The 24468-nt window shown below is 55.2% G+C and overlaps 2 protein-coding genes and 1 long non-coding RNA gene across 4 annotated transcripts in view; 2 read left to right on the forward strand and 1 right to left on the reverse strand.

Moving 5' to 3' along the window:
• The first annotated feature begins 201 nt into the window (after window positions 1–201).
• Window positions 202–3458, forward strand: GDF1 (growth differentiation factor 1). Its single transcript, XM_027038435.2, has 2 exons — window positions 202–526; window positions 1191–3458. The coding sequence occupies exons 1-2, from the start codon at window positions 202–204 to the stop codon at window positions 1973–1975; spliced, it is 1110 nt and encodes a 369-aa protein (XP_026894236.1). The 3' UTR covers window positions 1976–3458.
• The window catches only part of UPF1 (UPF1 RNA helicase and ATPase), a 37179-nt gene continuing 15070 nt past the window's right edge, over window positions 2360–24468 (reverse strand). The window contains exons 3-24 of one of the 2 annotated variants that reach the window (XM_027038434.2): window positions 23207–23296; window positions 20528–20695; window positions 19995–20175; window positions 18126–18287; window positions 17391–17475; window positions 17104–17202; window positions 16523–16631; window positions 16194–16353; window positions 15959–16077; window positions 15334–15498; window positions 15118–15232; window positions 14486–14629; window positions 13603–13816; window positions 10761–10878; window positions 9942–10098; window positions 9141–9283; window positions 7842–8016; window positions 7226–7307; window positions 5658–5819; window positions 5305–5522; window positions 4810–4932; window positions 2360–4223 (exon numbers count right to left, since the gene is read on the reverse strand). In XM_027038434.2, the coding sequence (XP_026894235.1) occupies window positions 4813–4932; window positions 5305–5522; window positions 5658–5819; window positions 7226–7307; window positions 7842–8016; window positions 9141–9283; window positions 9942–10098; window positions 10761–10878; window positions 13603–13816; window positions 14486–14629; window positions 15118–15232; window positions 15334–15498; window positions 15959–16077; window positions 16194–16353; window positions 16523–16631; window positions 17104–17202; window positions 17391–17475; window positions 18126–18287; window positions 19995–20175; window positions 20528–20695; window positions 23207–23296 (2986 nt within the window). In that variant the 3' untranslated portion in view covers window positions 2360–4223; window positions 4810–4812. Of the gene's footprint in view, window positions 4224–4809; window positions 4933–5304; window positions 5523–5657; window positions 5820–7225; window positions 7308–7841; window positions 8017–9140; window positions 9284–9941; window positions 10099–10760; window positions 10879–13602; window positions 13817–14485; window positions 14630–15117; window positions 15233–15333; window positions 15499–15958; window positions 16078–16193; window positions 16354–16522; window positions 16632–17103; window positions 17203–17357; window positions 17476–18125; window positions 18288–19994; window positions 20176–20527; window positions 20696–23206; window positions 23297–24468 lie in introns of both variants that reach the window. The other variant, XM_027038433.2, reaches the window with a different exon arrangement.
• Window positions 6026–7487, forward strand: LOC128314913 (uncharacterized). Its single transcript, XR_008297193.1, has 2 exons — window positions 6026–6908; window positions 7071–7487. It is a non-coding gene; the product is annotated as an uncharacterized LOC128314913 (long non-coding RNA).

Consider the following 24468-nt stretch of genomic DNA (forward strand, 5'->3'; position numbering starts at 1 on the left):
CCGGCACCCCCGAGACCCCGCCCCCGGGGTCTACCTTCGTCGGGCTTCAGAACCGCGGCCACGTCCCCCGGGACCCTGACCCCGCCCAGCCCCAGACCTCTGTCCTGGCCCCTCCAGGGACCTCGGCCCCGCCCCCCAGCCTGCCGGTCGGGGGAGTCCGGAGGCCCCTGAGCACTCGTCCGGCCGTCGCCAGCGAGGAAGATGCCATCGCCGTGCCGCCGTCCTGGCCACCGCGTCCTTTTCCTCCTCCTGGCCCTGCTGCTGCCCTCCCCGCCCCCAGCCCGCGCCCCAGCGCCGCCGGGCCCCGCCGCCACCCTGCTCCAGGCTCTCGGGCTGCCTGACGCGCACCGGGGCGCACCCACGCCCCGGCCCGTACCCCCCGTCATGTGGCGCCTCTTCCGCCACCGGGACCCCCAGGAGGCCAGGGTGGGCCCTCGGCGGACGCCCCAGGGAACCACCCTGAGACCGTGCCACATGGAGGAACTGGGGGTCGCCGGAAACATCGTGCGCCACATCTCGGACCGCGGTAAGTGGGGCGTGCGTTGGGGGCGTGTGTCCGGGAGGCCGAGACTCCTCTGTGCGCCCTGCCACGAGCCTCCAGCGCCGCGTGGGGGAGGCCAGAGCACCGCCGAGTGTCCCCACTCGTCCGGTCCAGCCCACGAGCAATCTGGGCCTCCTCACTCCATCCGCTCTTCCCCCGTGGACACCTGCGGGCACCGGTTGGAGTTGTCCCAAGGCCAGGCTCCCTTGCACCCGGCAAGGCCCCCAGCTTGCAGCCGAAGCCCTGCCCCCACCTCCCCCACCCCACCCCCCACCCCCGCTGCTTCACACCATTTGATGCCTTTCCCGGAGATACCACCTCTCCAGCATCGCTTCCCCACGAGCCCCCAGGCATCCGTTCGTCTCTTCCCCTGCCTGGGGTTGGCGGGCAGGCTGCCCTGCGCTGGGCAGGACTTCTTCCTTGCAAACGATGCCCTGCCCCCACTCCATCGCCCCCCCCCCCCCCGCGCCACTTCACACCATTTGACGCCGCCTTTAGAAGGCAGTTTGGCGCCCCTTTTCCCCAGGCGCTCACCTTTCCCCCACCCGCAGAGACACCGCCCCCCCCCCCCCCCGCCAGACCCCCTGAGGGCAGGCCGGGCAGGGCGCTGGGGTGCAGCGCGAGCCGAGCTCTCTCCCTGCCATCCCAGGTGCGCCCACCCGGCCCCCGGAGCCCGCCTGGGCTTCGGGGCAGTGCCCTGAGTGGAACGTCGTCTTCGATTTGTCAGCCGTGGAACCTGCCGAGCGCCCGAGCAGGGCCCGCCTGGAGATGCGCTTTGCGGCGGCGGCCGCAGAGGAGCCGGCCGGCTGGGAGCTGAGCGTGACTCAGGCGGCCGAAGGCGCGGTCGCTGGGCCCGTGCTGCTCCGCCAGGTGGTGCCCACCCTGACGGTCCCGGTGCGCGCCGAGCTGCTGGGCGCCGCCTGGGCCCACAATGCCTCGGCGCCTCGCAGCCTCCGCCTGGCGCTGGCGCTGCGCCCCCGGGCCCCCACCGCCTGCGCGCACCTGGCCGAGGCCTCGCTGCTGCTGGTGACGCTTGACCCGCGCCTGTGCCACCCACTGGCCCGGCCGCGGCGCGAAGCCGAGCCCTCAGTGGGCGGCAGCCCTGGAGGCGCGTGTCGCACGAGGCGGCTCTACGTGAGCTTCCGCGAGGTGGGCTGGCACCGATGGGTCATTGCGCCGCGCGGCTTCCTGGCCAACTACTGCCAGGGCCAGTGCTCGCTGCCCGCAGCGCTGTCCGGACCCGGGGGGACGCCCCCGCTCAACCACGCCGTGCTGCGCGCGCTCATGCACGCGGCCGCCCCCGGTGCCGCCGGTCTGCCCTGCTGCGTGCCTGCGCGTCTGTCGCCCATCTCTGTGCTCTTCTTTGACAACAGCGACAATGTGGTACTGCGGCACTACGAGGACATGGTGGTGGATGAGTGTGGCTGTCGCTGACGGAGCCAGGCAGGGGCCCAACAATAAACACTGCGTGGTCCTCTTCCCTGTCTCCGGTCTGGTCACCTGAGGGCGGGAAAGGAAGCAGCCACATCCATCACCACCCACTGCCAGGGCTTGGGAGTGTCCCACAGCGATGCTACCTGCCCAGCCCTCCTAGAGCTGGGTTCCTAGAACCCCATCTCTAGGCGGTCTGACATCTAACATGCCTAAGAGCCTGGGAACTGCCCACTGCACCGAGGTCACCCCCTAGTCCCTGCTATGCACATCGGGCCTTTCTCAGCTTTGCCATCCAGGTGACCCCAAGGCTCCCAACCAGCCAGGTCCCCAGACCAAGTGCTCTGCCGTCTCCCTGCAGTTGATCTGTCCCGGTGTGAACACAAGAGCTGTTAATTAAGATTTTATTGGTGACAATAGAGCTTAAAACAAATTGACCAGAAATCAAAAGTTACATTGCCTTGGTACATATGCTCCTTGATTTGGAAAACTCAGAATTAACTGCTGCTATGAAGGTGAAGAACAAAGCAAACAGCACAAAGCAGAGGCAAGGCATTCCAAGGGAACAGAACAGGGCAGGTGGGTGGGTGGGTGGGTGGGCACAGGTGTTGCCCACGGGGTGTGTCGCACAAGGGGTCATAGCGGAAACCTATCCAAACTCTATGCCTCTATGTGGCCTATCAAAAGAAGGGGGAAACCGAAAGCCCTACAGCAATGGTAATAAATAAGAGGCCTTGCCAGAAGGAAGGTGGCCTGTGTGTCCCCGTCTCCCACGTACAAGCTGGAATCTGGAGGCTTTGAGATCAGGGCCAGTGTTCGCCTCACAGGGACGGGGAAGCTGGGGGGGGGGGGGGGGGGGGGCAGGGTCACCAGGGCCTGGATAGGCAGGGAATGGTCCCCAAATAGGTGGTTGCCAGGGAGACAGTACTACCCCACCGTGGTGCGCAAGGAGCTGGGGGTGGCTCTCCCAGCTACAGTAACTTCTTGTGTTGTGGCCCAAGCCCCTTCGGCACAGAACCAACCTATTTCTGATACATGCTCCTTTCCCCCCCAAAAAGCAGAAATCACTCCACCCTATCACACCTGTGCCCACAGGTAGAGGGGCTCCCAACTCGGAGGGTGGGGTAGAAAACAAGGTGAGTGGGGCACTCAGCGTGTCTAACCAGCCACGGGGACCGTGGGTGCCTCCCTGGGGATGGGTCCTCTTGGCTGCTGCTGTCTTCCATCAAATCCTCAGGAAGGACCCTAGGGAAGAAGCCACTGGCCAGAGAATAGCCACCTCCCCACCCTCTGGCCTCACAGCCAGTCCTGCCCAAGGCCCCTCCCAGGGTGGGTGGCTGGGGCGCGAGTCCACCGCGTGTAGGAAGCACTTTGCTTCTCAGAGTCCAGCGGAGACTGGGGCTGCCTGGCCCGGGACGAGACGGTGCTCTCTCACCGCCCTGACGTGCAGGGAGAAGCCGCTGGAAGCTAAAACTGAAAACAAAAATCCTCCTCGCGATCCCGTCACAGGTGTTGATCCTAATCTTGAGATGTGTTGGCTTGTTTAAACTTCGTTCCTGGAAGCTTCTCACATCTTCCAGGTCCACCACTAAGATTTGAGAGACAAACTCAGGAAAGTATGTTTTTCAGTACTCCTTTGAAAGAATCTTTAAAAAACAAACAGAAAAACCCAAAACACCGTGTTTTCTTTAAATGAAACCCTCTTAGAACACAGGCAGCGTGACCAGGGCAGTTTCAGAGCTGGTGTGGACAGAACCCACACCTCCTCGGGGCTCTCCCGGCATGGCTGCCCCGGCAAGGAGCCTGCTCGGCACAGAAATGCGAAGTTTTTCCTGCTAAAACGTAGTCCCCTTTCAATAAAACAGAAACAGAAAGAAAAGAACAGAGGAAAGGGCTACTCTGAGATGAGGGTCTTCCTCCCTCCGCCCTGGTCGCAGACCCAGGTGTGGACGCGGCGAGCGCTGGGCCTCCTTGGCGAGCGGGGCTGGCAGGGCTCGCTGGCGGGCGGTCCTCCGTGGCCGCCCGCCTCCCGCTCTCCCTTCTCCTTCTCCTCGCCGCCGCGGGCCAGCAGTGGGCGCTCGCTCTGTCTCGGGCTCCTCTCTCCCTCGGGTGCTCCTCTCCCTCTCCTGTTGCTCACAGTGGTGCTTCAGTTTTAGCAGTGGAAAACAGGTATCCATTTATTTTTATTTTTTATTACCCAGAATAAGATGCTGATGGACTAAGCCACATAGCTTAGCTCTTCCGCCGCCACCTGTGGGGAGGGAGGAAGGCAAGGGGCCATCAGAGAAGGCAGAGCCCCACACAGCTGGGCAGCTAGAAGGTGCGGGCTCTTCCCCCCACTTCCCTTTGCACCCGTGAAATGGAACCTCAGAAGCTGGGTGCCCAGGCTAGTGACTCCTCACCCAGAGAGAAGGAAGCCGAGAGTTTAAGGGGCCTCCTCTGTCAGCGACACCAGCACCCCACCTCCCCAGCACACGCACGGATAGGGGACCAGGCCCATGCTCGCCCAGCTCTGGTGACGCCACAGTCAGGGGAACCATAGGACAGGGCTTTCAAGGAACCTGGAAGGCCCTCCTGCAGAGGTGCCCCTCCGCCAGGACTCCCACATCTAGCCCTTCCTCGCTGAGTTCGAGGACTCTCTCAGGAGGGACTATGATGCAGAGAGGTGTGTATGAAGCTCCCATCCTCCCACTGCCATGAGCAGATGTACAGGGAGTGAAAATGACAGTTCAAAGGACAAGCTGGCCTCTGGGGGTCTTGAGAGCCCTCCCACACATTTCCCATATCTCCCATCAAATCCAGTTACTGGTGACGACCTCCTGCAGGGATCAGCTTGCCTTCTAGTACTGGGACAGCCCTGTCACTCCGCCGTGCTGGTACGCCCGCTCCCCTTGGTACGTGGAGTCTTGCGACAGCGCCACATCAATCTGTGACTTAAACTCATCGCCAAGGTAACTGTCCTGAAAAACAAAGTTGGGGAAATAAGCACCCGAGCAGAGGATGTGCTAAAATCCTGGCAGCCTCAAGAACCTGCTCCATGTCTAGCCCCTCACCAGCCCCACAGAAGGATCCGGGCAACTCGCTTCTGAAGCCTAAGCGGCACAGGACCCACACTGGTTACCTTTTCACAGACCACAGGTAACCCAGACCACCGCTTAAGACAAGATCGGAGAGGTAATGTTCCAGACCCCACAGTACCCCCTGCCAAGGGTAGGATACATAGGAGGCCATCCTTCTGAGAGGCGTGCTCAGGCCGCTAGGGGGGAGCGTGTGAGGTCTGCACATGGGGAGGGCTCCTTCCGACTGTCCTGACTTCTCTGCTGCTGGCTCACCTGGGACAGCTCGGGCTGGGAGAGGCCGGGCTGGCTCATCTGGGAGGGCTGGCTCATGGAGATGTAGCCCTGGGTCAGGGCGCCCTGGGAGAAGGGCTGTGATGCCACATCCTGGCTGGCCTGGCTGTTGGGGAGATTCGTCTGGCTGGGTCCAGGGAGCCCAAAGCGGTTCTTCTGGCGCCCCCCACGACCAGTCTTGCCTTTTGGGGTACCCCGGCCTGAAAGACAGCAGTCCAGGGTTCCTTGAAGGAGGTCTGCACCTGACAGAGCGGCCCAACCGCTCAAAGCCCAGATGTGAACAAACTCTGACACCAATGGGCTTTGTCCTTGGTGCTGCTGCCTGGCGCGCTCACCTGCGGCTGGCCCGTTGGCTTGTCCAAAATACCCTGGTGGTGGCATGGGTGGCATGACCAGGTTGAAAGGGATGGGAATGTTCATGGCAGCCACGTGGCTGGGTCCCGCACTGATCATGCCGATCTGGTCGTGGGTCTGGAAGTACATGTTTGAGGGCCGGCCTGCAAGACACAAGGTAGACAGCAGGTGTCACCTGCCATATCCAAACGAGCCTATTGCCTGGCCCCCAAATGGCAGTCGGAATGGTCGGAATGTCCGTCTTGTCCTGTCACCGCCCTGACTGCCACAGCGTTTCTTAGTGCAGTCCTGTAACGAGGCCACCTGATACAGAATCTCACAACTCAACCCCCACTCTCAATGGCCTCCCTGGGGCTGGCTCCTGGGAACAAGCTTTTCTCTCACGGGATTTGGAGAATCAATGGCCTACAAGCATCCAAACTACACTTCATTTCCAACTGGGGGGAAAAAAAGAAAGAGTCCTTTGTAGGGCAAGCTTTTTATTCGTATTACACGCACCCCCGTCTCCACCACTCCACCGAAAACAAGAAAACACCTGAGCTGACAGACTAGTGGATCCTACGAAGACAAAGCCCCGCCCCCCCCCGCCGGTACCCCCAAGGCTAGGGATGTCCCAATCTGCACAGAGCTGCCCCAGGGGCTGGGGAGCCAAAGTGAGCTGCTGAGGCACGAGAGTGTGACCTTCTGGTCTGCCCCCAAGGGTCGAGAGCCTCAGCTGGGCCCACAGTGCGCTCAAGGACGAAGGATGGGCCCAGAGTACCCTCAACTACACAACTCACTGGATGTGCCAATGAGATTTGTCACCTGAACCCACCAAGCAGAGTAACAGGCAAGCGAGGAAAGGGGGCTCGCCCACTTCACACACGACCAGCTACTAGGGCATACCTGGCCCCAGGATGGCCAGTGAGTACATGAGGGAACGAGGCTCAATGTAAAATGCGGGCATGTGGCCCCAAGCACCTGGGCGAGCTGTCACCTTCTGTAGAGACTGGTGCAGGGAAGCGTCCCAGGAAGCAGGGACCTGGGGAATGAATGGGAACGATCTAGACACTGGCTCCAGCAAGAGGAGGTACTCCATGCAGCAAGAGTTAAGGCTCAGCCTTAGGACACAGAGACCCCACACAGGAGAGCAGTCTGAGAAAACAAGCAGAAACTTGGGGAAGGCAGTGAAACCAGAACCAAGACCGTGGGGGGCCTAGAGGCGCTGCAGGAGTGCCCCTCCCGCTGAGAAGGTGAGCAAACGGCGGGGTGGGTGGGGAGCGCTGCGGCCCGCGGCACGGGAGCCAACGGGCAGCGCTACAGTATTTGCCTGGAGACCTCGACAAGGCAGAGCTATGGTATTTAAAAAACACTTTGTACTTAGAAACTGACAAAGACCAATTCTCTGATTTCAGGCAAAGGAAAGCAAGAAGGAACTCTCTTCATCAGGCAGGTTTCTGTGGACTGAGGTTTGGGAGATCACCCCAGGAGTGACCGAGCCAAAAGGTGCAGGCGTGGGAATGATCAACATCCACAGGGCAGTGTGGTCCCCCCCACAGAGCAGACTCACCCTGGCTGCTCCGATCATAGACTGATCCTGGGATAATGGCCTCCCGAGCATCATACATGGCTGTTGTCATGAAGCGGGCTCCCTGCAAAGGGTTTAGATAGGTGAGGAATTTATCACCTTGACACAAGGAAGAACTTTCTAAAGATGTGATGGCTTGGCCACCTTCCAGGCCATGACTAGGCCAATGCTGAGGCTTGCTGGGCCTTGCCCACCCCTCCTCCACAGACCTGGCCCTTGGTGCTGAATGTTTGTCTCCAGGCTTCACATCAAGCAGCATCCCCGCTTCTAAGTCCCCCAGAGCACCCCGGCTTCACAAGGTTTCCTAACTGCCTGTGTTCAACTCCTAGGCGCCACCCATGACTTTGCATCCCTAAAGGCCATGTCCAAAAAGGCCTAAGAATGCTTGTAAGACCTGGGCCGGGGAGAGCTCTGGGGCAAAGGCCAGCGTGATCACTCCAGTACACACACACATGTGTGTTCACCCTCGGCTCACACCTACTACAGGTCATACCTGCCATTGCCCATTACCATGTGCCAGGACACCGGCCTGGGGAGAAGGGGGTTCTTGGCACAGTCTTCCTCCACACCTTTCTGGCCACCCACAACCAGTGCTCACCGGGTTGATGGTGTTGACCAGCTTCCTGGGCTTGCTGAACTGCATGAGGCTCTCCCGAAGGTTGTTCAAGGGCCCCTCCACCAGCACCTTCTGCTCCTTGTAGTAGTTCAGCAGGTGGTTCCAGAGTGGCTGCTTGGACAAGGCCTTTGGGTTGCCCACGATAATGACCCCATACCTGCAAGGTGTGGGCCCAAGAACGCGGTGTTTAGGGTTCTGCACGGTGAGCAGAACACCACGAAGAAAAGTATGAGGAGAGACTGAACAAACTCAAAATCCACATCCAAGGTGAGAGGAGCCAAGCCCAGGCCGCTCTCCTCTCATCCCACCCACTAAATCCCTCCCCAGACGCCTGGCCTGCCTGTGACAGTGCCCAACGTGAGGCCTGGGGATGGACAGGCAGGTTGCTGGTCATGGTGACCTGGCAATGGAGCCCACCCTGCAAGCTGCCAACAGTGAGTGCACTGGACAGATCTGCAGGCAGTTTCTAAGGAATCCAGATGTCAAAACACAACAATGAGCAGATGAGCTCACAGACGAGTCTCTCTGCAGCCATGATTCGGCCTCCTGGGAAGTTATCGGCAGTCTCAGCAGGCTCTGTGGCCTCAGGAACCCTGACAAGCTGGGGCATGGAACTCAATTCTGGCAGATGCTCACCCTCACCTAGCCGTGTCAAGACCCCCAAGTTGAACTTGGACCCCCACTGTTGGCCACCAAACGAGAGCACCTTAGAAGGGGGTGGGGGGGGGGGGTTAACAGACAAAAACCAAGATACCCTGACAGGGGAAGGAACCAACGTATGAGGGCAGCTGTGGTCTGGTTTTACTCAAGGGTGACACAGGAGGCCACCTAATTCTCTGGGTGCCCTCTGCTATCATCGTTTCAAAAAAGGTTACACCCCAGGACCAAAGATTAGATTTCATGGATTAAAAGTCTCTACAAGGACACAACCCGTGCTACTGCGTTTTGATCTTAGGTCAAAAGGTGCGAGATGACACGTCCCACAAAACTGAGGCCACAGAAACCCAACAGGACAATAAACAAAAGTGTCTTGCAGGGAGGCATTCTTTCTAGATTGCTGCTTGTGAGTGCTCTGACCTTGGGCTGCTGAAGTCCCACCCCGCCCTGTAAGGGTGTGATGCGAGGACTAATCACAGGAAGAGGACGACCAGGCAAGGATCAGCTCTCGGGTGGACCCTCCCAGCTCCAGATTCCAAGGGAAAAGTCCCTCTGAAGAACTCCCATGGCAGGAACGAGGCACCCGACCACTGGCAAGGTCCAAGGGGACTTAGTCCTCCATACCTTGCTCTGGTCAGAGCCACATTAAGCCGCCTGGGGTCGTTTAAAAACCCAATGCCTTGGTGCTCATTGGCTCGCACACAGGAAAGAATGATGAAGTCCTTCTCTCGTCCCTGGAACGCATCCACACTGGCAATCTCCACCTCCTACAAGGGACACATGGTCATAGTCAGTTGGCTGCCTTCAAGGACCCTCAGACTGCGTGAACTGTGTTGAGACGCACCGTCCCATCCCACCAGTAAGCCTGGGACCCAAAGCCTGCAGAGCCCCCTGCTCAGTGCACCTCTGGGGAGCGAGGAGGGGGCCCCTTTGGCCACGCCTGCTCCCACTGGGCCTTCCCAGTCCCCAGCCCCACTCTCCTAGCCTTCCTGTGCTTTGGTTGTCTTTTTAACCTTGGCAATTTGTTTCCCAACAATAAAAGCATACATGCCTATCACAAAAAATGTCAGACTGTACCCAAGTTAACAGAAGAGAGACCACTGGTCTTACTTTGCATTGTAGTTCACTTCCACATAGAGAAATAATTATCTTGTCCTGTATTCTGGCGGTTTTATCCAGGAGCTGACACAACAGTGAACAGCATTTTCACGACTATGTAATATCCACTGTAAGGCTAATGCTAACAACTACACTATAGTGTTCAACCTGGGATTATTTTAAGTTTTGCTCTGAAAACTATCCTGAGAATAACCTGAGGGAACCTGGCGCCTTCACAAAACTACACCAGTTCACACTCCCGGGCCAGGAGATCCGGTCAAGGTCAGCTCCTATGTGGGGACCCAACAGACCCGATCAGGTGTGCACCTGGTAGAGCTTGGTGTGCAAGGAGCCGCTGAACTGCATGTACTGCACCAGGTAGGAGCGCTGGCCCTCATAGGGTGTGATGATGCCGATCTGGTCAGGCTTGGCACCCGCCTTTAGCAGCTTCGTGGTGATCTTCTCCACATTTGCAGCTTCCGTCCTACGAAAATTAGCCTTTCAGTTCCTGGGCTGTACCGGTGGGCTCCTGAGGCTGTGGGAGGTATGGGGACAAGTCCCACCTCCAGGGTGGCCCTGTGAAGGCCCTGTCCGGTGCACATCATTTACCAAGGGAGTCACAAGGGGAGAGAAAAGGCTCACACGTGGGCTTAGAAATATTTGCTCAACAGGGGTGCCTGGGTGGCTCGGTCAAGCACCCGACTCTTGATTTCCGCCCAGGTCATGATCTCAGTTTGTGGGATCGAGCCCCTTGTAGGGCTCTGCGTGAAAAGTGCAGAGCCTGCTTGGGATTCTTTCTCTCCTCTCTCTCTGCCCCTCCCCTGTTTGTGCACTCTCTTTCAAAATAAACAGATGTTAAAAAACGAAATTACACTTGATCTTAGCCAAAAGGCCGAGAGATGATAAAAAATAAATTATACAATTCTTTAAAAGAAAGAAAGGAAGATCTGCTCAATAGAAAAAATACATACTGAAAGTGCAAGATGGAAATAAGATGTTGGTGTAGGTGTCCAAACAGAATGAGGACAAGGAGGGCAAGGGCAAGTTTCAGCACCGCGTTAAGAAATGAACACATTAGCAAGTGGTGAGTGGCCACATGCCAAGCTACAAACGAAGCTTGTAAACGCCACAGCTGAGTCTGCTTACCTGTTAAGGTAGGAGGTGCCTGAGCTGGCGATCTCCTCTTGGCCCTGGGTCACGTAGAAGAACATTGGCTTATCAGGTTGGGGCCACTGGAAGTCAAACCCCTTCTTCACTCGATCCGCTGCCATCAGGGAGGGAAGAGGCAACACTTCACATTAGAGAAAAAAGCCACAGCCAATCTGGACTGAGCACATATGGAGTAACGCAGAGACTGTGACAGCACAGTCAGAGGTACATGATGGAGCAGGAAGCAGCAGCCCCGGGCAGGAGCTCCTGGTCCGTGGGACCCTGGGGAGGCCATCAGAGTGGGTCGGGTCCACTGCCCCCAAACACTCAGGATGCAGTGAAGCCATGCATACCAACACCCAGCTGCCTGATGCACAATGCCAGCTTACCCACTGAACAGATCTCACTGGTTGGTGCTTTCTGTGGCCTGTTCAAGAAACCTCTGCCTACTTCAGGGCCACAAAAATATTATTTTCATCTGGAAGCTTCACTGCAGTGCCTTAAAGGATTCATAAGCCCCTACAATGGGCCTCTGTGGATGACACGGTCAAGTCTACCTCATCCCGTCACAGACCAAGGTCTATGATGGGTGAGTCTGCCTCCAGACTCTGCCTTGGGCGCTATGTCCACAGTATCCTGGCAACTGCAGTTTTGTAGTAACTTGTGACATCTGATAGTGTAAGCCAGCGCCTTCACTGTGATCTTCACGTTCACCTTGGCCATTCTGGGTCCTAAACATTTCCTTTTAATCTTAAAAACTGGCTTGTCCGTTCATATACCCCACCCATCCCTTTGGGAACTTTGGAGCTGCATCTAGTCAACAGATCAGCATGAGAAAAATGTTACTTTTGCATCCAAACAGCCTAAGATCAATGACCCCCTTTGTGTCAAGCTGAGAAAGAGACCACATCCATCTTTATCATTCCAGCAAGGGCAGGAGCCAATTGGCTAGCTTGGTGGCTCATTAGCCCAGGGGCTGCTGGCAAACATTTAACCACCGAGGGTGGTGGGGGCAGGGGCCGCTCCATAGCGCCTGCCAATCTTAGTGCAAATGCTCCTGCCGCAGCTGATGTCAGGCCACTCCAAGAATGGGTCTGGGCTGGTGCCAGCACTGCCCTGGACAGGGATCACCTCAGGGCCCAACGGGGCTCCTGGAAGATGGTCAGGTTGTGTTTTGGGTTCAGAAGCTAATCACACAAGAGTGTTCACTCAGTGGAAACTCACTAAGCTAGGCACTTAGGATTTGGGCACTTCTTTACACTTCAATGAAGAAGTTAAAAACATGAACTTTACTGGGTGCTGACTACGTGCTGGGCACAGAGGACACAGCAGGGAACCACCACTCCCACTCCCACTCCCCCACAAAGCCAATGCCACGGAAGGAGGCAGAGCAGGGCTGGCAAGGGTCTGAATGAGAGCTAAGTGATGGCTCTCCCAGCTACTGTCAAATTGCAAACAAGCTCCATTTGGCCTGGCCTTTCCTAGCCCCACCACCCAATGGACCAGTGATGTTCTAAGTCTCACGGTGATGGTAGTAATAACAGCACCATCAACTCCCAGGGCTGTACCGTGCAGTGGCTGCACGGACCTGGTCAGGCGTGCGCTTTCAGCTTCCACCTCACCCACACAGCAGGCCAGACAAGGCCGACATGGCAGGCTGCGGCATTAACCAGACATTAAGAACGCCAGTCTCAGGGCCCATTTACATCCTGAAAAGGTGAGGAATGCAAACAGCTCCCAATTCCATGGGTTGTATCTACTGACATTTACTGTATTTTGAAACCTAGAAATATAAAATACAAACTCCTTTAAACACATTAGCAAAAATATTTTTAACGAAAAGCAGTATGTCCTGCTAATATTATCTCTGAGGTTTTGCTACTCAGTTCACAATTTAGCTGACTCTGCTTCTGTACTCAGTCTCCCGTGAGCCCTTGCAGTAGGGCGATCAGGCCTCACAGATGCATGCAGCTGGGAAAGGGAAGAGTGTCTCAGAACTTTCTCCACAACTGTGGAGTTCTGCAAGATTCCACACCAAAGCTGGACAGGAGGTTACCCTGCAGAATGGTGACAAGAGAGCCTTTCTCCTCTGCCGTGCCCTCAGGATGGCCTTTGACTTTGTAACACCCCTGCTGGCTGTCAAATGGGAAGTACTTGCTCACCAAGTCGAGCAGAGCTCCTAAAGATTTACAGTCTTCACAGACATTTGTCACCACCACAGATCTCATCAGAAAAGCTTCTCAGCATTGAGAAGACTTGGTCAGCTCAGGACAGGGACAGGAGATTTCCAAAACTCTGATTTTCATTTGAACCCTCAGGTTTTATCACTGGTGGTAAATACTGTCAACTGTCTTCCTTGAAGCCACAGGCTGGCTGGCAGCACTGTCCCCACTCATGCTGAGGCACCAGCCAGCCCTCCAGGGTTGCTCCTGCACCCTCAGCACCAGAGTCAGCACGGTAAAAGGGCACGTGACGCCTCAGTGTTACTATGAGAGTAGTTCGGACTTCAGTGCCGTGAGCTCCCGGGGCCTGGGCTTTGAGAACCTCAACAGGGCAAGGAGTTAGAGGGGCCGTCAGCTCTGCCATCTCCTGTTCTGCCTGCTGTGTGATAAGCCCCCGGGTGTGAACTCTCAGACAGTGACTGCATTCTGCAAGGACGTGAGCTCCCCTCGCCCACACCCCAAGGACATCCCATACTCCAGAGTGGACGACATCCTGTCCCTCTGACCACTGTGCCTCTCTGAGGTGCCCCCTACCCACAAGCGATCAGCACATAAGGCCGGGTAGGCAGTGACAACAGGTTTCGTCACCCCAGGCCCCACTGTGGGCTGAGCACTACCTGCGGTGACGCCGTTCTGAAGAGAGCCCTCGTAGAAGATGTTGGACGGGAAGGCACTGAGCGCTGGGTGCATCCGATACTGGACCTGGAGGCGGATGGGACGGATGCCCAGCACCACCAGGCGCTCGAAGAGCGACTGGGACAGTCCAGCCTTGGCGGCCTTCTTGCACATCACCACAGGGCCCAGCTGGCAGTGGTCGCCCACGAGGATGAGCTGTGGCGAGAAGCCCACACAGGTGAGGAGCTCAAGTACGAAACCGCCTAGACACCCACTCACGGGGTACTAAGGGGCCCCGAGGGGCCCTGAGACACAACCACCCAGCCGCGCGAATTCAAGCAGTACCATCTGACCAGGCGCCAGAAAACCTGCCGCCACATACAGGTATCCAGGCTTTCCCAAAAAGGTTCGTGTTATGCCACCTCTCTTTCACAAAAGACCACATTAGTATGGTAATGGCTTTTTCCGTAAAAGCACAAATCCTCTGCCAATTTATTTTGGTTGTCAAAAACAGGAACTAACACAGGCCTTTTGTAAAAGCAGAATGGTGTAATGCGAATTTTTGGAAAGCAGGGATGTTCTTCACTTTATCCCATTTTGGCTTATGAGAGGCTTCAAGGGAATTCTTTACTCTTGGACGGTGGGGGAGACCTGTATATGAGACACACAGACATGCACTTGGACCCAAAGAGCTCTCTGTGTCACCCATCTTTCCAAGAACCCCACAGTGGACCCTCCATGCGTCCCTCTGCTCTGCCAGGATATCACATGGCATTACAGAACATTACCAAAAATAAACCTCCAGCGCTGAAATTTACATGAAACCGAACAAGAGAATACCCACTGGTTTTCAAACAGGACTACAGCGAACGTGACATGGCTCACCTGCTTGGCGCCAAGAACCACAGGGACCATGCACTCTGGTTCGGTGGCCTGGGTGCTCTCGTCAATTAAGATGGAGCGGAACTGCATCTTGGCGAGCCTCGGGTCCCCTGCACCCACACACGTGCAGCAGATGACATCTGCATTCTGGAAATGAGAGCAGGCGAGGCCTCAGGGCATGGTAAATGTTGCCAGGCCCCACAGGGCAGAAGGGACAGGACACAGACCACCCCCCAACCCTGACACCTATGGCAACAGGCTGTCCCACCCAAACAATCTCTAGGTCTAGGCTGCAGGGACACTAACTTTTGAGATCCTAAGTTGGTGAACTTCATCAGAATAACCCCTCAGCACAGAAATGGTTCTGTGCCTCAAGACAGCCTCTGAGAGGCAATGCAGAGCCAGGGAAACCTTAGTTTGTTAAAAAAGAGCAGGAGAGTGTTGCAGACCCACCTCCCGGCCAAGGTGCACAACCACAGTGAAGATAAATACGGGAGGTACGGAAGTTCTTTCTCAAAAGCAAAAAAAAACAAAAACAAAAAACCTGACCTAGAGATGCCATCCTATGCTTGGCAAACTCAAACGGTTCCCACAGCCAAACCGAACACGACACCACCCCAAAGGTAAGAGCTCACCATGAGCAGCTCCCGCTCGGCGGTGCGCTTCAGGGCCCGGTACCGCTTCTCATCGGCAGAGGACAGCTCCCCAGTCTCGTCCTTCAGCTGCTGCAGCTTCTGTAGCTCCGGCATGCTGGAGGCACAGCAACACGTGAGCGGGCACAGGAGGCAGGCGCTGCCAGGGCCCGCACGCAGGAGAAGCACCACGCTCCAGGCAGGCGGCTCAACACCCACCTATCCATGTTCCTGATCTGGTTGTGCAGGGCCAGGAATGACACCGGGGAATCAATGGCCTCACGGCTCTTCGCGCAGAGCCGCACGACTTTCAGCCCAGTCTGGTGGATCTTCTCAGTCAGCTGATCCACAGCTATGTTACTTGGAGCACAGACGAGCACAGGCCTTCAACACAACGTGAACAGGCGTCTCAGGACTCGCCCAGAGGAAATTCAGGAAACGCTAACTGCCAGCACTGGTGTTCTGAACCACAGCTAGTGGAACCCGCTCGCAATCTAAGACTAACGCCAGGAGTGAACAAAGCTGAAGGAGCTATAAAACCCAACTAGTCTGTGGAGCTTCCTGTATCCACCTGGTTTCTACACTTCTCTCGCGCAGCAATGCTACTGGGTCCCGCATCCTCACCCTCCCGTCTACACCGTAAAGACTTTCAAAGCCCCTCGAAGCACACAGGCACAAAACTCAGGATACGTCAACCCATCCACCGCCTTTACCAGAGCAGCAGGCTTTCTCACTGAAAGCAACCATAAAAGCCAGACCTCATACAAATAATATAAAAAATAGCCCCCAGGCAGCCTAGCAGACAGGCCTCCCTCTTTCCACCTCGGGCCGTGCTGAGCCCTACCCGTTGCCCTGCCGAGCCAGGTGGTAGACGATGGTGGCAGAGGTCACGGTCTTCCCCGTGCCTGGTGGCCCCTGAATCAGGCTCAGTGGTCTCTGCAGCACAGTCTTCACAGCGTAAACCTTCAGATACAAGCAGTTTTTAGGCTGCAGCCGCCCCCGCCGAGTGGAGGGCCACCCACCCAGCAGGTTCTGCCGGCCAGGCCAGACCCCTTCCACCCCCCTGAAAAAGTGAGAACCTGAGAGTGGTTGAGGTCTGGGAGCCCCTGTGCCGTGAAGCGTTTCGGCAGCTGGCACTTGATGATCACATCCTCCACCTCGTGGCCGAGCAGTTTGTGGTAGATGTAGCCTGACACGGAGGTCTCATCCACAGCAAACGTTTTCAAAGCGCTCTGCATCCTGGAAGGAAAGCTCAGGGTCAGCAACACGCACGACCCAGACGGGTGAAGTCTTGCCCTCTGGGATGCAGAGAATCATCCAGGTGCTGAGGGCAGTGCCTGCGCCAACAGCAAGTGACTGACTGCACAGCAGGTGGCAGGTGCGCCCGCAGGGGGCAAGGTGGACATACCTATCAAATGAGGTTGACTTCCACACGAAATCCACCTGGAAGTTGTGAGTCACCTCCACAGGGGCGCCCACACTGCTCCGAAGCTCAATGGCGATCTCATCGCCATAATCTGTGCCACTGAGTTAAGTTTCATCTTTGTCAAAAGCCGGGTTTACCTTTCCGAGGAGACTTTTCATTAGGCTACTGAGGAGAGAGCCCCCTCCTGTGCGCCAAACAGCGAAGGCCAGCCTGCCCCAGGCGCTCACGGACAGACACCGCCGTGTCTGGGCTCACTACAGCCAGCTCCCGCACCCTCCCTGGGCGCACTGGGGCAGTGCAGGCGCGGAGCGGCCCCACCCCGGCTGGGCTTCTGAAGGAACTTCCACAGAGCCCCGGGGTGCAGAGCTGGGAGCACCCTGGCCTCAGGCAAAGCCGCTCTTTGACCGGTCTGAAACAGACGGCACGCCCGCAGCACAACTGCAGAAAGGGCTCAGCGGCAAACTCCCCCTCAAAGGGGCACCTCCAGCCATGGCCGCCCAAGACGCCCTTTCTTCCATCTGCGGCGCTAAGGACAAGCTCGCCTTTCTTTACTCAAAGGATACTATCAGGGACCTTGATGACGTGGCCGATCCCTTTCCACAGGGGTGCCAGATCCCCTTTGTATCTCAGGCATATCTCATCTCCCTGCATGAGCCGCATGTCTTCCAGAAAAAAGACAACAAGAAAGTTAGCGTTTTCAACATGTGCCGAGGCTGCCACCATGAAGAGTTTAAACAAATTAAGGGACACTTTACAAGGGAGAAACTAGGAATTTTATGCTACTTATGGTCACAAATATTTTAAAACTTAAAATCACCTCTTAACCAAATTATGACTAAATCCTCATTACCAGAGTCAGTCTTGGGCAAAGTGAAGTAGGCGATTCTCTTCTTGTTAAGGCCCAGGTCCCACCTGACCGTGATGTTATCTTGAGTCTGAGCACATGAAAGATAAGACCCCTGTTAGCCTGAGACACAGACACAGGCCTGGACTCCTCGTGTCTGGGTTTCCACAGGTGTGTGCCCTATGGCAACCTTACGAGCCATGACGTCGGGGTACAGTGAGCAGCACCCAACAGCCTGAAACACCGACAAGGGCATATCCAGAAGAGAAGCCATTAGGACCCCCAGAACCCACTCAAGTTGACCAGGAGACCCCCACACGATGTCTGCTCTTGGAGGCGGCTTCTCTGTGAACTGCAGAGGGAGAAGGAGGCTGACAGCTGATCCTCGGAGCTCCCACTTCCTATGTGTTCTTCGTGGAACTGGTACAAGGAGCGCCCTCAGCGTGCCATGGCTCCTCGGGTCCGACTCTTGTAGCTGTGGGCAAAGGCTGCGAACCCAACTGTGAGGGATTTTTGTTGGATTTTAAATCAGAAAACACTCAGGCCGGTGTTTAGCTCAGAGTGACCGGGCGTCTGCCCGAGGGTCACGCCCTCGCCTGCCCTCAATCCACCGTTCTGTCTCTCAGGGCACTGTGCCTCAGCCCGTGTCAGCGTCCGCAGTTTGCAGAGGAAACTGCCCTCCCCAGACCTTAGGAGAGACGCTGTGTTAAAACGACCGAAACCCTCCTGCACACACATCACCTGGGACTCTTTCAGTTTCTTATCGTAGTCGGCCTCCAGCTTGACCAGAGGGCCGAATATGTTCTGGTACTGGTAGGCGTCCTCATACCGCAAGAGGACGTGCTGCGGCTCCTCATCCACACCGGGCTTCTCCAGATCCTCCAAGGTGGCAGAAGGATTTTCCTACAACACAAGCACCACACCATGTTCTTGCCCATTTTCACCGACATACAACAGGAACTACACACGAGCTCACTAGTCACCAGAAGAACAGAGCATATCCATCACCTCTCAGAATGAGTCAACGCTGGCCTGACGCAGAGAAGGGCACCAGCAGTCAGTGGTGTCCACCCCACAAGGAGAGCCCTCGTGTGAGGAAGTGTATGTGGCACAGGGAGGCAGACGCTGGCCCGGGTCTTTGCTCAAACTTCAGCCATTGCTCCTAACCCTCCTCTGCCCAGGGCTACACCAGCAGGGCGAATATTGGCAATGATACCCCAAGTACACAGCCTGACGCACCTATACCATCAAATGGCCGCATCCTCCAACCAATGCCTAGCCCCTGAACTAGGAGAGAGAATACTTCTTTTGTGGTACAAAAAAGACCACTAGTTCCCTGGGTGTGTAAACAAAAGGGGAGCACCCCCCCATTCTTTCTGACCCTGTGCTGCACCGGCAGGGGTGACACACTCTTCCCTGGCCGGGACAGGACAGTATCTGGGCTGTGGGGATATAAACAGGAAACGTTTATAAATCTGGCAATCTGAAAATCGAAGCAGAAAGGTACCCTGCTAGATGACACTGCAGAAATATTCTGACTTGCACTCAAAAATAAATTCACATTTAAGATTTCGGATTAGGGGCACCTGGGCGGCTCGGTCAGTTAAGTGTTCGACTTCAGCTCACGTCATGATCTCATGGTTCATGAGTCTGAGCCCCGCCATCGGGCTCTGTGCTGTCAGTGCAGAGCCTGCTTCGGACCATCTGTCTCCCTCTCTCTCTGCCCCTCCCTCCCCTCATAAAAATAAATAAAAAAACATTAAAAAAAGAAAAAGATTTTGGATTATATATGGGCTCCTGGGTGGCTCAGTCAGTGGCGTGTCCGACTTCGCCTCAGGTCATGATCTTCCAGTTCGTGAGTTCGAGCCGCACATCGGGCTCCGTGCTGGCAGCTCAGAGCCTGGAGCCTGCTTCAGATTCTGTGTCTCCCTTTCTCTCTGCCCCTCTGCCACTCACGCTCTCTCTTTCTCCTTCAAAACTAAATAAACATTAAAAAAAATTTTCAGATTATACAGGTACCTAATTAAAATTTCTAACCCAGTTACTGAAATTTTATCATAAAAGATGCCAGAAGCAGAGAAGGGCTGCCCTTGGGAAGGAGATCTGTTGGGCGGGGCAGGCACCCCACCACGCAATATGGAAGCCCCTCCCCTTCACTCCACCAGCTGCCATAGGCCCTGCCTCTCTGACCTTTGTGACCTGGACCCTTTCCCCCTGAACATTCACCCCTGGCCTGGTGTCACCCTGGCTGACACATCACAGGCCCCACGAGGTTGTACAGCATCCTCACAGTCCTGTTTCCCCAGGCCCAGGGTCCTCCCAGCAGGTCCATCCACAGACAGTTCTGGTCCTCCTCCCTCCCACTACCCACCCTCACCCTCTCCCACCCTCTTTCCCTCTGCAACAAGAGAGAAATTCCAACAACCGGAGCTGTCCTTCCCCACAGGCCTGGCAGGAGGTGGCCATGGGCTTCTACCAAGGGGCCACTCAAGTACACAGGGCAGTCTCTCCTGAGCTCCTTCCAGAATCTCCTGTTTTGAACACACTCCCAGCAGCTCCCCCGGACCAGAAATGTGCTGAGGCAGATTTGCATTCTCAGCAGGCCCTTACCTTCCAGAGCTCCTCCAGCTTGTTGATCTGCTGAGCAGTGATCTGCCGGGCCCGCAGCTGCTCCTGCTCAGAAGGGATCTTGACCAGCCAAGAGAGGAAGCAGCGGTCCTGGATCAGGGGCTGCCACTGGGAGCTGTCCCAGTTGATGTCCTTGAGGCTGCTCTGACTGGCGCAGGGCTGCCTACAGAAACACCGTGGGCAGGGAGAGCCCAGGTGAGGATGACCTCTGCCCCCAAGGCTTACTTTTCACCCCAAAATGATGTTCCCTACATTTTATTATGTGATCACATTACCTTTAAATTGTTAGTAATACATTGCCTCTCCCCATGCACTTGAGCTCTGAACTCTTAGAACACCGCTTTTACACAAGTGTTTTCATGACTTAACCAGAACCCGCCCCAGAAGAGTTCCTCAACGTACTCAGTTCTGACTAGCCCCTCCCCCCAAAATGTGCTCACACCTCTCCCTTGGGCAGAATAGGGCCGGCTGGCGCCGAATGCCCCGCCCCCTCCAAATCAGGGCCCCGCCCTCACCTGCACAGGAGCACCACTACGGAGTCCGCTTTGGCAGGGATGAAGCCGAGGAGGAAGACATTGCGGCAGCCACAGTTGTAACACTCCAGAACTGTCTCCCCCAGGGGCCCATCCTTGTGCAGAGTCACCTCTTTGCATTTTGCCCTCACGAGGTGATTTACAATGTGGCTGAAACCAGGAAATGATAAATAGTTAACACCCAAAGTTTGGCTTTTCACCACTTCCAATTTTCAAGCCCCCCGTTAAAAGTTCCGGTACCGTTCACAGTCCATTAGCAGGGGCGGTCACACCTCATCCATCTGGCATCCCAGGGGACCAGCCCGCCCCTGAACTGGCTCCCCACTGAGCGTAAAAATCAATCCGACTTGAACAGCCTTTAAGGAAAACTTTCCTAACACGTTTCACATAGTTCCTGCTTCTTTTTTTTAGTTCCTGCTTTCTGAACTCCTATGTATGGGGCCTGACTGAACAGATCACTGAGGCCAAGACTGCTGTCCCGGAGAAGCAGGAGGTTTTGCCCCTTCCACCACTCCTCTCTGTTTGTAGAGGCTTCTCGGTGTAGCCTCTTCTGGCCGCTGTGCCTGCTTCCAGGAGCAACAGCCCCTCCTAATTTGCTGCAGGCCAGGAAACTCGGTAACCAAACATATTAGAAACCTGAGGACAGTAAAAAACATGGAGCAGCAGGGCCCAGGGCTACTCTCAGGAAGCACAGGGCCGGCTCTGAACTATCTGAAAGCGGCTTGTCTCGCTCTTTCCTTACTGCCGCGTGGCCTTCCCATTTCCGGGACAGAGCTCGCTTACACCCGGGGCTTGCAAACTCCACCCTAAGACAAGTCAGCCTTGCTTGGGGTCCAACAAGTGGTGCTTGGCTCTGCCTTGGGCTCTCCCAGCTACCTGAACGCCTGTCAGACACTGAGCACTGAGCACGCCTGCTGGGCTTCCAGCCTGCCTTGCTGCTGCCGCCCTCCCTTCACCTCCGGGGAAACCCCTTCTGTTGCAAGCTTCAGCTGACATCCTAACCCTCTCTGGACCCATGAAGCTAGTCAGATTATCCAACCAACTGTCACCGCTCTCAGCATCCACTTTTCTGAAGCTGTCACACACAACTGGGCATTTTACCAGACTCTGATTTCCTCCGTCTTTTCTGCACCCACCTCATCCCACCTACACTGGAAGCTCCCTGAAGGCAGGGGCTGCCCCATTATCTTTATCATCTGGCCTCATGCAAACATGCAGTGCTGGCTGACAGAGTCTGTTTTCTCTTAGAGGCCTTTCACTCACTTCCCTGATCTTGGCTCTGCTGACCGGAAGCTGGGGTTGCCAGCTAAGTTTTATTCAATTGCTTTTCCTGCAGGAGAGGAACTAATGCAATCACAGTAATGCTGAAATTACCCAGAACATTCTGAAAATGGGACATGATACTGGTTACCCTGAAGATGCTTTTCCTTTCAAATCTTTAAAATTAAATACCATGGGGCGCCTGGGGGGCTCAGGTGCTTAAGCATCTGATTCTTGATTCAGCTCAGGTTATGATCTCACGGTTTGTGATATCGAGCTGAGTAAGGGCTCTGTGTTGACAGCATGGAGCCTGCTTGACTCTCTCTCTCTCTCTCTCTCTCTCTCGCTCGCTCGTTCTCTCTCTCCCTCTCCCTCCCTCCCTCCCCTCCTCTTGTGCTCACTCTCTCAAAATAAATGGAACATTTAAAAATTAAGCATCAGTCCCCTTTCTTGCCTCACTCAGAACCTCACAGTTCGCACTGCTCACTCTAAGATGACACGAGATCTGTCCACTGTCCTCAGGCAGTACGAGATGGTGACGCCTGGCCTACAGCTGTTGAAGACACAGGAAGAGTGGGGGCTCTGAGCAAATAAACTTTCCTATGGGGTTTCGCCACTTTATGTCTCTAAAACACGGATCCCAGAAAATGCTGCTTTCTTGCCGAAGACCAGGCGCCATGTCCCACAAGACTCTGCTCTGTTTCTCTATGACAGAGGAGTGAGCTATCACACATGATGGCAGCCTCTGGAGAAGCCACTAGGGACTGGACCCTCACTGGTGGTAGGGACCAAGGAGTCCCATCACTAGAACTAGACAAACAGACTGGACTCTCCCTGGAATCCAAGCACCAGCACAAAACTGGTCTCACCCCAAATACAAAACAAGAGACCCAGTCACAGCTGCTGCTGATCAACAGCAGGAAGGGAAGCCCAGAGACGACGGTCAAGTGAACTTAATTTAATCCGATGATTCAGGATCTGGCCCGTATTAGCCTCAGGACTGCTCCGATGAGCTAAGGCCAGAGGGAGCCTTCTCAGGAAGCGGCTCCCATGGATGCCCATTACTGTCTTGGGAACATCCTCCCCAGGCACCCAGTAATGAAGACAAACGGGCGTGCCAGGAGCTCATCTTGCAGAAAAATATAAATAAAAACTGGGAACGAGAATTAAGCCAACCCTACTTGCATAATAAAAAGAACCACAGAGAATAAATCAAGGGTAAATACATTAAGGCATTCACACACCACCATCTGTTTCAAGTTAAACCAGTCACAGAGGAGGGAAAAAACCAGGTTTGTTAGCGTGATTTTATATTGTGCTTTTGCTTCAACATTTCCATAATTTACACACAAATCTGAGCACAGCACTGATTAAAGACACATGCGCGGTTTGATTATCTACCTGCCAGAAGTATTTCCACGTCCATTACAGAACCACTTCTTGCTGGTATTACAGTAAACCACGCAAGCAGGATCGTGTATTCCGCAGTAACTAAAAAAGTCAAAACATCAACAGTTAAAGCTGGAAGGTCTTTCTCTGGTTTTAATTTGGCAGGATGTAAAATTCTTTCCTCTTACAACATTTTTAAATTTTTCATTAAACACATACTCAAACCCAACGATCCCACTAGCAAAATCCAATCAGTTAACTGCAGAGGCTTCTTGACCCTGCAAATGCAGGGAAAGGGTTCAGGGTGCTGGGGAGCTTCCTCAGAGAGGCCCTAGACAACAGCAAAGCCCCTTCCAGGTGAGGGGTGAGAACTGTGGAAAGTGCCAGGTGAGCCCAACAATGGAGGTCTGACACCCCAAAGCAACCCCCTGTCACTCCCTTTGGCCTGAAGTTTCCAGAACTGTGACTTAAAAGAACGGAAGTCAGCATCCCTGGCTCCGGGCACACAGAAGAGTAAGCTGTAACCACACCACGTTCACAAGGCACTCCACATCCCAGCAGAGGGCGCCATGCTCCTGGGAACGCTCAGCTCAGCCCCAGCAGCAGAGAGTCTCAGGGGGCAGACTGAGCTCAAGCTTGCAAGGAGCACCTCAGGAGAGCCCCCAGCCTCATTCTTCTGAAAATCAACACATCAAAAACAAAAACTGGCTCACCACAGAGTCCTCTGTGTGTATGAAGCCAAGACTCAGTCTCGAACTGAATGTGGGTCAGCCAAGAACCTTCCCTGCAACACCCCACACCCTGGGGACAGCTGGGAAGGTGAGGGGGTGTGCAAACTTTAACCACCTGCAGCTTTACCGGAACCACTTCACTGTCAAATGTGTAGGTAACAGGAACACTGACACATCACTAACACGTACATAAAAACATTTGTAAACAAGAGTGGAAACAAGAGCCAAAATAAAGTTAAAAACAAAAAGCCAAAATAGTTATAAAAAAAAAAAAAAAAAGTCTGTCCACAGAGCAGGGAAAAGAGCAGCACTATCCTGTGGTGGGCACAGACTCTGGGGGGGCAATGTGCCCGAGAAGTGGGCAAGACTGAGCCGTGGCCCAGGTCTAAAGTGGCCCTGACTGGCCGGGTGCCCTGAGCAAGATCATTTCACCTCTTTTGGTCTCAATTTTCTTGCGTATGTGTAACAAAGCAAGAGTAAGTCCAAGCTTAAGGGTCAAAATGTAACAGATGGATCCTGCTCTAGATGAGAATTCCAAATTTG

Source organism: Acinonyx jubatus, chromosome A2, assembly GCF_027475565.1.
Source record: "Acinonyx jubatus isolate Ajub_Pintada_27869175 chromosome A2, VMU_Ajub_asm_v1.0, whole genome shotgun sequence".
NCBI classification, from domain to species: domain Eukaryota; kingdom Metazoa; phylum Chordata; class Mammalia; order Carnivora; family Felidae; genus Acinonyx; species Acinonyx jubatus.